At 40.0% G+C, this 15,846-nt stretch overlaps 1 protein-coding gene across 1 annotated transcript in view; it reads left to right on the top strand.

Annotated features, from left to right (window-relative positions):
* Window positions 1–15,846, top strand: part of BIO1 (adenosylmethionine-8-amino-7-oxononanoate transaminase) — a 312,590-nt gene that overhangs the window by 258,877 nt on the left and 37,867 nt on the right. The window contains exons 10-11 of the mRNA XM_089373845.1: window positions 10,862–10,995; window positions 11,178–11,309. Of these exons, the coding sequence (XP_089229971.1) occupies window positions 10,862–10,995; window positions 11,178–11,309 (266 nt within the window). The remainder of the gene's footprint in view (window positions 1–10,861; window positions 10,996–11,177; window positions 11,310–15,846) is intronic.

Genomic DNA, 15,846 nt, shown 5'->3' with positions numbered 1-15,846 from the left:
ATCTAAAGCATATCGCCTCTATGATGAAGTAAATAAAAAGTTTGTTTTATCTAGAGATGTCATTTTTCTTGAATCATCCAAATCTGACAGTGTTGTTGAGCGGCAACTTGATCGCTTGGATAGATTCACAAAACCGAAATCATTTCAAGAGTTTGATAATCATATTCCACATCTTGAAGGGGGGATTCCTATACTAGATCAACATGTGGAATCTTCTTCTGAAGAACAATCTCCCCTGCATGACACTCCAACAACGGATGATGCTTTAAGTGATGTAATTGATAGAATTGGGAGACTCAATCTTGATTCAGACCCAACTCAATCAACAGAGCAGCCTGGACCATCTCAGAAAGGTCCCCCAAAGTGGCTGACAAAGACACTTGAAAGTGTTCATCCTGATGAAATTGGAAAAACAGGAACCAGAAATACAAACCGACAAGATGGAGGTGATGTAGATAACTCTAATTCACCTGTTGATATGGATGTTACTATGATTGTGAATTGAACTTGTCTACAGATTTTGAACCAACTTCCTTCAAAGAAGCTGCTTCTCATGATGAATGGAAAGAAGCGATGTAGAAGGAGTATGATGCCCTCATAAAGAATGGCACTTGGAAGCTGGTTGATCCTCCATTTGGAACCAAACCAATTGGCTGCAAGTGGGTCTACAAGAACAAGTACAAAGCTGATGGCTCACTTGACAAGCACAAAGCTAGGCTTGTGGCAAAAGGTTTTGCACAGAAGGAAGGGGTCGATTATGAGGAAACTTTTGCCCCCACAGCAAAATGGGCAACCATCCGGACACTCTTTGCACTAGCTGCTCAGAATGGTTGGAAAGTCCATCAAATGGATGTAAAAACTGCATTCTTGAATGGAGATCTAAAAGAGAATGTTTTTATGTCCCAGCCTGAAGGATTTGCTGTGAAAGGACATGAACACAAAGTATGCAAACTTGTGAAGTCCTTGTATGGCCTCAAACAAGCACCATGAGCCTGGTATGAAAAACTAACTGAGCATCTTCTGAAACTCAACTTCAATCATTTTGATCTTGATGATGCAACTTTGTTTGTCAAGAAAGTTGGCAAAACAGTTGTATATCTTGTGGTATAGTAGATGATCTTTTAATGACAGGGAACAATGAAAGCTATATTGCATCCATAAAGAAAGAATTAGGAAATTTTTTTGAAATGACTGATTTGGGCTATGTTCATTACTATCTTGGCATTGAAGTAACCCAACATCCAAATTCCATATTTCTTTCTCAAAAGAAATACATTGGAGATTTGTTAAACAGATTTGGCATGACAGAGTGCAATCCCCTTTGTACTCCAATGGAACAAAACTTGAATCTCACATCTATTGAAGGAAAGGAATTTGAGGATGCAACAAAGTATAGACAGCTTGTAGGAAGTCTCATCTATCTCACTACTACCAGACCAGACATTTCATTTGCTGTTGGAATCCTCTCCAGGTTTATGCAAAAGCCTTGTGAGGGACATTGGTCTGCTGCAAAAAGAGTTCTAAGGTACTTGAAGGGAACTCAAGACCTTGGAATCAAGTATACACAGGTGGACGACTTCAACTTGATTGGATACTCTGATTCAGACTTCGATGGAGACAAAGAAACTGGGGTATCTACTTCAGGATATGCTATGAGTCTTGGATCAGGAGCTGTCTCCTGGAGATCACGCAAACAATCAGTACCAGCAGATTCCACAACAGAAGCAGAATATGTGGCAATAGCTGAAGCAACGAAAGAAATTGTGTGGCTCAGGAAAATTCTTGAAGATTTGCAGGTAAAACAAATACAATCAACTCCACTCATGATTGATAACACATCTGCAATAAAGTTGGCCAAGAACCCAAAGTTCCATGATCGTACTAAGCACATGAATACTAAATATCATCTGATCCGACATCATGTTGAGGCCAAAACAATCCATCTCCGTCATTGTTCCACAAACGAGCAAATTGCAGACATCTTCACCAAAGCGCTTGGAAGAGAAAAGCTTGAAAGATTCAGAACGATGCTTGGACTCACCAACATCCCTTCAGATTAAGGGGGGGAATGTTGACACCTAATCCGAAACGGATGGGTGAACTGGATAGTCATCAGGAAGATGAACTGATCCGTTTTATTTATGTATATAAATATAAGTTAGCTAATGAATAATAGATAAGTTTTTCTCTCTTGCTCATTCTGGAGTTACCCTGGCCTGACACTTATCAAAGTCAACTCTTCAAAAGCCACTTGGGAAACCAAGTTCAACAAGGATTTTAAGGTTTTGGAAGCTCCTTTACAATTCACACTCCTTAAACCTAGCCCTTTAATACTCATCCCCTTCTCCTAGAAATCCTTGTACCTTGCTTAAGAAGCAAGCAAGTCCCTTTCTTGAGCCTCCCCTAGGAAAAGGTCCCCGAGATCACTTCACATCCGTCTTAGTTGATATATCCTTTGTAAGTGATTCTCTATATATCGGGTCTCCTCCCATCGGTGAAAGTTTGTAAAGAGTAGGAGGCTTTCGCTGTGGTGACAATGGGCTTTAGCTTCATTATTGCTCTTGACCTAGCAAGTGCCCCTCTAGGACCCCCTGCTAGTTTGAGTGGTGACATTTTGGCATCGTTGCCGGGGACACGAAACATGTGTTCCCTATATGACATATTGACATATCATTAGTGGCGACTCCGTTGGAAGAACAAAGCCCTAATTTTTCATTAAGGTTTAAATTTAATGCTTGTAGGGTGAAGCAAACATCTATGAAAGCACTTTAAGTCACCCTGGCGACTCCATTTCAATCCTAATATGCAAGATCATAGAAAATGGACTATAGTAAAAGAAAGATTGATCTTGGTTCTACATTTGCAAAACTCACTGACCAAGACATTCAAGAACTGCAAAAGAATGGGAATAAATATGTAGAATCTTATCAAAATGTATTGGAAGGTATGGATATGGAACTCATGCTCGAGTGTTATAGATAACAACAAGTGAAACTCTACATAATGAGGGATTTATATAAGGAGGATCCTAGTCACCTCTTTGATCTTGCTCGCCTAACCTATGGTTCGGATATTCTGACTGACCTAATCAATGATGAATGTCATAGTAAACTGCAACGTCCCACAATGGGAGATCAATTGGATGACATTGAAGAAATCTCAATTGTGGCTGAGGATGATAAGAAAATGTCAATTATAGAATTGGAAGACTATGACGATGAGAAGAGGAACATATCCTCTGATGATGAAGAGTTGGATCCTCTAAGCCTCCAAATCACACAAGAAAGAATGGATGAATATAGTAGGTCATAAGATGAAATATGAATATAAAGAAAACCCCACTAATACTCTCCTCCTAGAAGCATATTATGAAAATCATGTAACAAATACCTTAGTAGTTCTTCAAGAGAAGAGGGAAGAAGAGATGTCCCGCTTGTCAACCAACAAAGATGAAGATACCCTTGAGGATCTGTCTGATAAGCAAGAAGATGAGTCCTTGTTGGGTCCACATGATGAACGAGATGATTTTGAGAACACGTGTATTGGGGATGATGAGGCTATAGAAAGTAAAGTTGAGGTTGACCTCACCTTTCTTAAGGATATCACCTCTGATTACTCTCCTTTTGAGAACCTTAAGGAAGGTGATCCCACGAGCTCCTTGAAAGATGACATTGGAGACTATTTCCGCATTGGAAAGGAGAAATGGGAAATTGTTGGGCCTCAATTTGATTACACTCCCATTAATGATACTGACAAAGAGGATGGGGCTGAGAGTAGTTTTCCCTTTCTCCTAGGCATTACTTGCGATGACATATCCATCGATACCCCTGGGAAGGAAAATTATTATTTTCCCTTACATGAAGAGAGATAGTTGGAAATAATCGATTCTGCTTTTAAGGGAAACTCGACGTTTGATGCTTATAATGAGGAAGGCAATAAGGCTCCTACCTACCTTCCTTATGATTCCGGGGGTACATTCAAATCACTAGAGCCTCTAGAGTTGGATTTTCAAGATCCCGTTGAAATTTCACCTTCCCTTTTTTCCATTTCTATTGTTCATCATCTTGAGTCTTCATCAAGTGATTCCCTCACCCCTTGTCATATGATCTCAAGTGATTATGAGCCCTTTCTCCCTTCCGAGTATAGTGTCGAGGAAGAGCCCCTCATTGATTATGCTTTACACCCTCAGGGTTTTGATCACTCCATGACCTCGACTCTCCGATGTGACCATCACATTGAGGAACCTATTTGTTGCACTCCTTTCCCTCACCCTTTTCTCGCCTTTCATCACAACCTTGTGACATCTTCAAAGCATGATATTACAAGCAATGATTGTGATAAGGAGTTCTTGAGAGTGATCTTTCATTCCATCATTGTGTTTTTAGATGGAAAGCCTCACACTTCTAGATTGACCTATCCCCCTACTCTTAGGGCTTCCTTTTACATCAGATGGAGATCATATTTTCCTACCTCTCACCCACTTCACCCTCCATGTAATTATGTCCGCTTTCACTTTGAGTCTTGTTTCATGAGTAATCATACTGGCAAACATATGTATAGTGATATCATGATATGTTGGTTGCATTGACTTTATGATTAAACTGAGTATTGCCCTTACTATATGCATGTTAGGATAGGATGCATTGCATGTTGATTTTTACATTAAAACTAATGTCATTAGATATTTCTCATGATAGATTAGTTGCACTAAGATTTAAAAACCACATTTGAAAGTTTATTTCTATGAGTCGATTTTATGGGTCTAATCCAAGCATGTGCGGTCATGAGATGCTGCGAAAGCATGCTCCATCGTGTTTTTTTTCATCTATCATATGTGCAGGTAACAAGTCTACGGTAACTGAGAGATTGCTGGAGTTCTCGTGAACTCCCGTTCGAGCAACTTCATCCACTTCTTCGAGACATCACGTCCCAGTTGGAGCTAGATGTTACCCACCATTTTGTGGGTGACATGCCTAGGAGAGATTTTTTCTCCAAGATGGTCCTTAGTCGACAACCAACAGCCCCTTGCAGCCACCAACTAGCTCATTGTGCCATTTCTCCGCCACCTGAGCCAACCATGTGGTCCCTCACCCATCTGTTCTGATCGTATGTTTGAAGGTGGGCCTCCCGAACCTAAAGGTATGCCTTGTCATTCGGTAATTGAGTATTGTAGTTTGCATATCATGGACACTTCTGGGCATTAATGGGGGGATTCGGCGAAAAGAGTGGGCTAGGTCTGTGCTATTGTCCCCTAGACCTCTTTTGGATGTTAACCTTGGACCCTAGTCCCGTGAGATCTCTTTTACTGAAACTTGGGCTTTAGGGAGGGTACTATGTGGGAAACCCTGATTTTGGTTGCATGGCCTCGCTCCCTCATTCACATATATTACCCCCCTTCCACTCATTATAGCCCCATTCATCATTTCTCCCACTTGGGTCCACATTCCTCCGTTGGGTTCACATAGGGTTAGCCTTCCCCTTCCCCTTGCTCACACCTTGGGTCGGGCCTAGAATGATGCCTCGGAGGTTGATGCAGCTGAAAAGAAAGATAAAGCATAATTGGTGACATTCAACAGGGACATGTACCACAAAATGGAAAAGATGGTCGAGACAAACACATTTAGCATGTGGGCAAAAGCCAATACATGAGCTCTACCCCATCATCATGGCCATCACCCTAGTTCCTACAAGCCCTAGATGAGCCTCCTTTATCATTTAGGAACCCATGATTGTCCCAACCCCTGGTGGACAATGAACTTCCCTACCTTAAAGGGGGTATCCACTGCTATATCTTACACATCATTTTCTTTCCCCTTGAGCCCTGAGTAGTCAATTAAAGAAAAATCATGAAAGGTAAAAGGCGTATAAAGATGGGTGGAAAATCAAGGCCGGGGCACCTCATGTACCACAATTGCTCCCTCCTATACATTATATACCCAAGTGTGGGGTTCCCTTTTACTAGCTACCCTTTTACCCCAGCATGTGGCCGAGGGCTACCCCTTTTCATTCGTACTCCATTCATCTCTTTATCACATGCCACCACCTTTTAAAGGATATACCTTGGACATACTATCCCCTTTAGAAGTAGAAACCACCTAATAGGATACTTGGTTAACCCCATTTGGAGCTTGGAGACATTAACACATGCCAAAGCCCATTATGGAGAGGCATGCCATTATGAAGTCCCTACCTGTTGTCCATGGTTTGTAAGCTTTTTTACTCGATTTCCTTGATGACTTGTTGTACTGTAAGGCTAGCAGGCGCGTTGGATCTTATGCAGGATTGCAGGTGGTCTCCATCTTGGGTTTGGTCTCTCTATATGAGGTCCTAACCCTCAAGAGTGCTACATTGGCACATGTAGGGTGTGTGTGGAGAGCCATGGGCCTCCACAACAGTAGAAAACACTCCATGGATCCCCAGAGATGTTCAAAGGTTGCTTGAGATTCACCTATTGGACGATGAAGATGCACCTAGTTCACCTTTGCCCAGACAACCCCATAGTTGTACCATTCACTTGGCAGATGACCCAAGACTTGTATGCTGATGTGGCATTACTTACACCATCATTTGAGCCCTTATAGATGGTCTACATGCATCTTCGGCTTACTTGGAGACTCATGAGGTCACTTGTGTGCCCTCACACCCATTGGGAGTACCATGGTTTATTATGTGGAGAACAAGGGGCCAACCCCTTGTCCATTACTTTTGGAAGTCCTGTTCATCATTATGGCACTTACGGACTTCATTAGGCTTCTCAGAGAGCCCTACAACATGTATTATTGATCATTCGACCTCTTGAGAGGCTTGTTATATTGTTTATGAGCTAGTTTGGTGGGCTTGTCACCAAAAGTCAGTTATTTGCACATTATTTTTGCTTTAGGTGCTAATGTGGGCTCAATTAGCTAAATCAAACTCATTAGTAGTGTATAAATACAAATGACGAGAGTTCATTTTTCATCATCACTTGGTTTTAACTTTTGACTTGTATCTCTCTTGAGATTTTTGCTATTTCTTCCTGGTGAACGAAATTTTGGAGCATGGATGAATTTTGATGTATGGATTGTCTTTTCTTATCTTGGAGCTTCATGATTGGCAAGTTTATTGGTGGTTGGATATATTCTCTTACATGTAAGTACAAATTTAATGCTATTTATTCTTTTACTTTGTCACATGCATTGATGATGAGATTTTCGCTATACTAGGGCTAGTTGCTGCATGCATTTACTGCGAAATTGTGGAATTATGTTTCTATATAGCATATCTCTATGTATGGGCCATGTATGTTGAATGAATTCTCTTAGGGATAATTCTATGGTTGAATTTATCTTGACAAGTCACATTACCTTGCAAAACGAAGTATAAAAGCTTTTAAGATCACTCTCCTTTTCCCTAATGACAAGCGAAGTTGATTTTAGAGCCTCCTTGACCTAGAAACGGAGTTCATCTTCATATTCGTCTTGACTCCAATCTCCCCAAAGGTTAGGCATTGGTCTACCATAAGGCGATCACCTAAAGAATTATTTTTCTTCACATCGCTTTCTTTATTCTAGGTCTAGCCATATTAGGGCTCCTACGACATCATTTTTCCGACAAATCACTCATAGGAAAACTTCGATCTCTTGGCCTCTACTGCGTTGGTGTCTCTCCTAGGTGTCCCCCAAATTTGAGGGAATTACGACAGTGGGGTTGTAAGATATTCCAAGCCCTAGCCTCAAGATTGGCTTTTGCCCTAAGTTTCCCTATGCTAGTTCCTCATAGGGATCATTTTGTACGTTTGAGTGAAAATCACTTCTTTGATCCCCTTCTCCTCCTTGTTTAGGTCAAATCTATCATTGGTTGCTAAACTCCTTCCTCTCGACCTAACTTGGGTCCACTTGGTCTCGTGTGGTCCCACACCTTATCAAAGTCTCAAAAACCACTTGGGAAACCAAGTTCAACAAGGATTTTAGGGTTTTGAAAGCTCATTTACAATTCACACTCCTTAAACCTAGCCCTTAAATCCTCATCCCCGTTTCCTAGAAAGCCTTGTACCTTGCTTAAGAAGCAAGCAAGTCCCATTCTTGAGCCTCCCCTAGGAAAAGGTCCCCGAGATCACTTCACATCTGTCTTAGTTGATCTATATTTCATAAGTGATTCTCTATATATTGGGTCTCGTTGCATTGCTAAAAGTCCATAAAGAGTAGGAAGCTTTAGCTGTGGTGACAGTGGGCTTTAGCTTCATTGCTCTTGACCTAGCAAGTGCCCCTCCAAGACCCCCATGCTAGTTTGAGCGGTAACAGGCTGTACAGGGCAGTGTATTTTCAAGGAGAAGATTTGCAGGTTGAGGGGTGTACGCATGTTGTACAACACAGGAAACCAGCAGTTCGTGTTGTCGTACAACTGGTCTTACAGTGCGTCTGTACAACTGGTTGTACATGTGGCCATACAGGGGTCGCTCAGGTTTGTACAGCAAGCCTAGAGCAGCAATCAGGTCATGGACTGATCGAGGGAGTTTCTGGTGGGCCGTATAGGTGCCCAGTATAATTGAGATTTTTTTTTGTAGCCTGCATTTGTTTTCAGTGTGCCATTTTTCCATTAGCCATTGTAAGCTTTGATATTAGTTTTAATGAGACGCTGATTTGAAGGGAAGAACTATTTTTCTGTGCATTGCGAAAATTCAAAATTTGTTTCATTTGCCTCGGCCCTCCGCTATAATTTTTATTTTACCAGTTAAAATCCCTGTGTGTGCATTCTATTATGTGAGCTGTATTATATTTAATTTTCAGCAAGGAAATCACAAGGAAATAATTTTCAAGTTTTGGGGTTAGAACATTTAGCATAAATTCATTCTATTCGCTTATGAATTCAAGATTATTCGGACTTCTAATTCTTCCATTTAGCAGCTTTCAGACATACCTCTGAAGTTTGTCAAAGTCTGACGTGCAGACTTCAAGTACTTGGAGTGACTTAGTCTTCTTCAATCTTCTGTCAATCGTCAAGCTGCTGACCAATGTTCTCTTAAAAAGAGAGTTGATATCATTAAAGGTTGATTATTCAAGTGTCTGGAAAGAAAGTTTGAATGATTGGAGTTACAACCATAGATATCTGCATACAATAACCTTCAACAATGGTCGGAAAATGGAATCTCTTGCAGCTATGAATATCAACTTAGAACAGTCTTCGATTATGGCTGGTATCACTGACTGCTTTATATACTCTGGACAAAAGTACCACTCATAGGTAACAATAAATTTAGGCAAATTCCAAACTTAACGTCAAGCACTCGGAACAACAAAAGCATGGGCATCAACAATGTTATCCCTTTTCTTCCATGTAGCAATTGTTTACAACTGAACCATAATCATTTATTTTGCGTCCAGTGATCTGAATTCTTTTTTGCTTCAAACTAAATATAGAACTTTCTGTAGTCTTCTGGCGTTGTTGTGCACAGCCACTATTCACCATTCAGCAGAACTGTGTACACAATCACAATCAACTGTTGGTTTTTTCAACCACATGGGTTAGAGATGTTGCTCGTTTAAAGTTATGATGTCTTCAATCAGTCACAGAAATTTCATATTTACTGGTCTTCACATATAATTTACTGGCCTTCACATATAATTCTGGGTCTTACACATAAGTGCCATGCAAATATTGTTTGTTGGGAGTTGCCACAGGTTTTCACTCATTGAATCATCACTTTCTGAAGCTTCTTGTTTGCAGTTTTTCTCCTAGTATCCATACAGGTCCATGTATTGTAGTACAGATCTGTAGAATCAACATATAGTTGCCAGAAATCACAATTTGACTACTGGGGTTGATGTACAATCATTGGGATGTGCTATTTGACTGATAGGAAAATTCTATGAACAATTTATAAAAAGTGCATTTCCTCTGAATGTTTTTTGGTATTCCTCCTCAGAGTGGCACATGATTGCTGGGATTTTCTTTTTGATAACTGTTGGAGAGATTACTGACCACTCAACACATATTGTCATTCACTAGATTTTCATTGCTAGCTATTGGCTGCTTGCACAGTCACTGATATTATGTTAAATTTATGAGAGAAGAGAGGGTGTGTTAGTGGAAGAAGAGTACTTGTTCAATAATATTGTTAATTCTGAATTGCACTTATAGAGGAACAATGTCTGGTACTGTACTGCTCAATGTGGTGCCATGGTGGTTGTCCTAATTATGTTAGTAATATTACGCTAATGAAAAATGCTTTATTAGTATGAAGTGCTTACCAGTGTTGCAAACATCCTCTGATTTGATTGCGAAAAAATCGCGAAATTGCAATTTTTGGCCTAGCCGATGTTTGCTGTTTTTTACCAATATTTTCTCAATTTTTATTATTTTTTGGGTTTCTGGACCCCTGCTGATTTTATTCTGATGCCAGTATTTGCAACATTGGTGCTTACATAACTTTAAACCCTGAAAACATTAACATAATGCAATTTCATACAAGAAAATTTCTGCCATTATCTTTGTTAGCATTAAGTACTTAAATAACTTTAAATCCTTAACTAACACTACATAGAAATTAACACTAACACAATACAATGGCATACAAGAATTTTTTTACAATGGTCTATAGCAATAAGTCGAATGCACATTATAGAGCTTGATTAGTATTTTTCACGTTTCAGTTTTTCTTGTTCTTTTGATCTAAGTTCTAGCCTTTCAACTTTACATGCTCTTTTGCGGCTTTGAGGGGAATATACTATTGTGTTTCTAATTTTTTTCATGGAATTTCAACTTCTATAACTGCAACTACATAATCTTTTCTTTATATGATTACTCTATAAGTTTCTCTGAGAAGCATTTCTTCAAGGTCTTAAATGCTTGGAATGATCTGAGCTATGGATTTTTGTACTTGCAGTAATTCATGCAGCTGGAGGAATGCACATGATTGATCCACTTTTTCAACGGGTGCTTGTTAAAGAATGCCAAAGGCGAGGAATGCCTGTAATATTTGACGAAGTCTTTACTGGCTTCTGGCGTCTTGGAGCTGAGGTAGGTAAAGCTGTGTGTTTATGCCACTGTTGATTACCATTGCAACTTTGCATTATCCTCCCCCGCAATTCCTAAACCTTTGTAGTTGTGATGGTCTATGAGTAAAATTTATGGCTTTTCAGTTGACTAGATTTCGTATTCGTCCTCAAAGTATTAAAATATATATGATTTGTGTCTTAAAGTCTGCTGCAGAGCTCCTTGGTTGTATGCCAGATATTGCATGTTATGCCAAGTTGTTGACTGGTGGAGTTGTTCCGTTAGCTGCCACATTGGCAACAAATTCTGTCTTTGAGGCATTTGAAGGAAAATCCAAAGTAAGTGCTCTATTTACAATATCAATTACTTTCTTCAGTAAGTTGCCTATATTATGCTTTTAATACAGTTTGGTTGCAGTCTTAAAACTTACCAGGGCAAAGCCACTGTGAAATCTATGTGAAAGTTGCCAACTTTTTAAGTGTTAGTTAAACAAACCTTAATAAATATCTTAGGTTTTTACAGATATAACCTATTTTCTTTGTACGCAAGCGAATGAGCCATTGATAGTGCCGTAAGGCATTATATTTGACTTGTGTATAACTCCATTAGTAATTTAGAGAATAATTATTAGAGGAGTTGGTTAATAATTTTATTGAAGCATGGCTGAATATGACCTCAATCTAATTGGGATAGCGTATAGCTGTGGTTTTTCAAACATGATTGCTGCTGAGTTTAATTTGTAACCACACATTCTTTGGGGATTTTAATATGTAGAAGAGCCAGAGACATTTTTCTAGAAATTTCACATATTGCAGCATATTGCTAAGAATGAAAGACGCAATGCAGTGTCAAATGCTGTCCAACGTTTGGGTTCATAGGATGTGTTGGTATCCAGTGTAGGAAGTCAAAGAAAATGGAAATTGTCATAGAGATGCACAATAGTTTTTCTTTTTGAAAAGCAATACTGCATGAAAGGATCATTCTACTGTAGTGATAAATGTTATTTTTCTGAATACAATATCAATTACTTTGTTTACTAGATTGTCTATGCTTTTAATACAATTCGGTTGCATTCTTAAAACTTACCCGCGTAAAGCCACTGTGAAATCTATGTGTAAGTTGCCAACTTTTTAAGCATTAGTTGAACAAACCTTAATAAATAGCTTAGGTTTTTGCAGATATAACCTATTTTCTTTTTACACAAGTGAATGAGCCATCGATAGTACTGTAAGGGATGGCCTTTGACTTGTGTATAACTCCATTAGTGATTTTAGAGAATAATTATTAGACGCATTTGGTTAAGAGTTCTATTGAAGCAAGGCTGAATATGACCTCAATCTAATTGGGATAGTATATAGCTGTGGTATTACAAATATGGCTGCTGCTGAATTCAACTTGTCACTGTTACTGCTTAATTTAGTAGGGGTCCTAGGAGGGGTTTGAAAGGGACTACTACTAGATCAAGTGGAAACAATGGGACAAGGAGCCACTGTCACCTCTGTCAATGTCCCCTGCTCTTTACGGACTTTCACCGATGGGAGGAGTCCCGGTATAGGGAAATCACTAGAATGATGATGTCAATAACGATGCACAATGTGATTTCCAATGCCCATTCAAAGGAGAGGCTCAAAGAATAGGTTGCTTGTTTTAGAAGCAAAAGAAGGGCTCTCCAAGAAAGGTTCCAAGGGAAGGATGACCTTGGGTTTAGGAATATTCAAAAATGATGAATGCCTAAGATCAAAACTTCCAGAATCCTTCACTTGTGATTGTTGTGTTTATACTAGGGTTCAAAGTGAGGCAAGGATGACTCATTCAATGGAAAGATTTAATTAAAGTGTGAGCTTAGGGAGAAGCTAGGGTGACTTTTTATAAAAAAAACCCTTGAGAGAAATACTATAAGAGAATAAGGGTTGAGAGATATACTATGGTAAAGGATTTGTTACCGCTCAAACTAGCAGGAAACCTAAAGGGCATCCTTAAGGGAAAATGCTAGACCAAGGGAAACAAATGGAGACTTAGCCCATTGTCACCTTAGTTAAGGCTCCCTACTATTTATGGACTTTCACCAATGGGAGGAGACCCGGTATATTATGGAGTCACCAATGAAAGATAAATCAATGAATGGATGTGTTGTGACCCAAATGATTCCTTTCCAGAAGAGGTTGAAGGATAGAGCTTGCTTTCTTTTTAAGCAAGGTACAATGACTTCTAGGAGAGGAATGAGGGGATTTAAGGGTTAGGTTTAAGGGATATGACTCATGAAAAAGTTTGCCACTCCCTAAAATCTTGTTAAAATTGGTATCCTAGATTGTTCTTGAAGAATTGTCTTTTCAAAGGAATGGGATCACAAGGGACCAAGTGGACCTAGTCTAGGATAGGAGGGAAGAATATGGCAACCAATGGTGTCCTTAGCCTATACAAGGTAGGGGAAAGGATTAAAGAAAGAATATTCACTTGGAGGTGTTGAATTGATCCAATAAGGTACTAGCCTTTGGGGATGCTAGGGGAAAGTTTGATCTCGGAGCTAGGGCTTGGCTTTTTTCACAACTCCACCATCGGAATGGCCTCAAATTTGGAGGAGGTCTTGAGGAGACACCAGTACAAGAGGGGCTAGGATATTGAACCTTTTGGAGGGCTAGTTCATTGGGAAAATGATGCCCTAGCTGACCCAACTTGGCTAGACCTAGGAAAAGGTGAAAAAGGTATGATTTGGCTGACCACCTCTTGGTAGATCAGTGCCTTAGGCTTTAAAGAATGGATTCTATGATGAATATGAGCGAGGGCCTTTGATTTCCAGTCAAGGAGGCCTGAAGACTATTTCGCTAGTCCTTTAGGTCAAGGAGGAGCAATCTTGCAGCTTTTATACTTCAATGTTGTTAATTTTAGATAACAATGGTATGTTCAATGCTTAAGAGAAATTTTCCTTAGTCTTTAGAGAATGGAGTCTATGATGAATATGAGTGAGGGCCTTTGATTCCAGTCAAGGAGGCCTCAAGACTACTTCGCTAGCCTTTTAGGTCAAGGAGGAGCAATCTTGTAGCTCTTATACTTCAACTTTGTTAATTTTAGATAACAATGGTATGTTCTATGCTTAAGAGAAATTTACTTCAATTTTCTTATTAGCCCAATATCAATTTCCAGATTAGCAATCACATTAACATGACAGTAAATGCAGATAGAACATAAATAAAACAGTATAAGACAAGCCAAGACAAGAGGACACAAGGTATGGCGCCAGCCACGGACAAACCCCAATGTAGGGAAACCTTTTGATCAATTCTTCTTATTATTCTTCAAAAGTTCAACTAAGAGAGAGTACAATATGCAATATTCACTTGCCCAATCAAAGTGAAATTTGTCCAAACAAACAGTAGCCACAGAAAGCCCTAACCAGAAAGTCAACGCTAGTCAATAGGGCATAATTTGACCTTCAAAATAGCTCGGTCAAACCTAGTCAAATCGACCTCCAACAGTCATCCTAATCAGCGCAAAACAGTCCCCAAAAACTCAGTCAAACTAGGTCAACGTTGCAGTCAAACCCTTCTGCACTCTAACGCTGGTCAAACAATATAGATTGCCTCAATTTTTGTGCCCAGAAATGCGGCTTGCCCAAACTGAAATTATCCCACCAAAATTGCAGTCAAACAAGGTCAACGCTGTTGGTTAAATGTTGGTCAAACTTCCCTGAGATTCGGTCAACGCTGAAACAAAAAATATATCTTCTTCGCATGTGTGGAGAGAGAGGAGCCCAAAAATCTGTACCCAATCAGATGAGGAGAGAGAGATGTATGAGAAGATGAGTGACGTCCAAATGAGGCAAAGGCACCTTCTATTTATATGCAAACGTTGAGGATGGATAAACGTGACTGTTGGGCTTTTGAGCCTACATTAGTTTGTTGGCCGACCTTGACAATTTGTCCATAAACAAAATAAATTCATAATTCCATTTGTACATGTCAGAATGAGATGATCTTTAGATCAATCCTATACCTCTCGGAGAGAGGAATTCAATACAAATATTAGTAGCATCATATGAGCTGTTCAAGGTGGAGTTTGGCCCTAGTTGCCAAATTTAACACTCCCTTTCAACTAGGAAGAACTCCACCTGCCAAACCATCTGACATTCAGTATCATCCCTGTCATCCCTGCTCTGCTCTGCTTTGCTGAACCATGAAGAAATAATGAATAAGAAATGATCAAGAATGTATCATACCATTCTCTACTGACCCGAAGTCAGTCTCCAATAATCGAGTGTATCATACTACTCTCCACTGACCCGAAGTCAGTCTCCATTGATCCCAGATCAATATCAAACATCCTAGCATAGGGAGTATAGTAGTACACGATGCGTCCATCGGTAGTACTATGGTCCCTATCCTCATTTCCCTACTCATTGGCCAGATGAGAGGTACTTCCCATGAGTCCCAGACTGCATGGGTAGGATGTACCGACAGGAGAAGGTGAACCACTCATCCTGCTCATATGCCATAGGAGAAGGTGAACCACTCATCCTATGCATATCTCAACATGGGGTATCACAGGGGAAGGTGAACCACTCACCCTGTACATCGCACACCACTAGGGGAAGGTGAACCACTCACCCTATGGTCGCTCATCGCTCCAAGAAGTACCCCAAGCCCCCCGGAGCTCCCAAAGCTCAACATCCATCTCATACGGGACCCTCATAAGAGGGTCTCTCCACGACTCCAAGTCGTTCACGGAAGGTTAAGAATTTGACCTTGCCCAGGGGCTTTGTAAGAATATATGTGACCTGATCACCAGTCCCAATATGACGAAGCCTTATTGCTCTCCGTTGTACCATATCCCAGATAAAGTGGTACCTAATATCAATATGCTTGGAGTAGTCATGAAACA

Source organism: Pinus tabuliformis, chromosome 8 (genome assembly GCF_031772625.1).
Source record: "Pinus tabuliformis cultivar Carrire ecotype Pingquan chromosome 8, CPIR1, whole genome shotgun sequence".
NCBI classification, from domain to species: Eukaryota; Viridiplantae; Streptophyta; class Pinopsida; order Pinales; family Pinaceae; genus Pinus; species Pinus tabuliformis.
The sequence above is the reverse complement of the archived record's forward strand: the minus strand, read 5'-3'. Positions and strand labels throughout refer to the sequence as shown.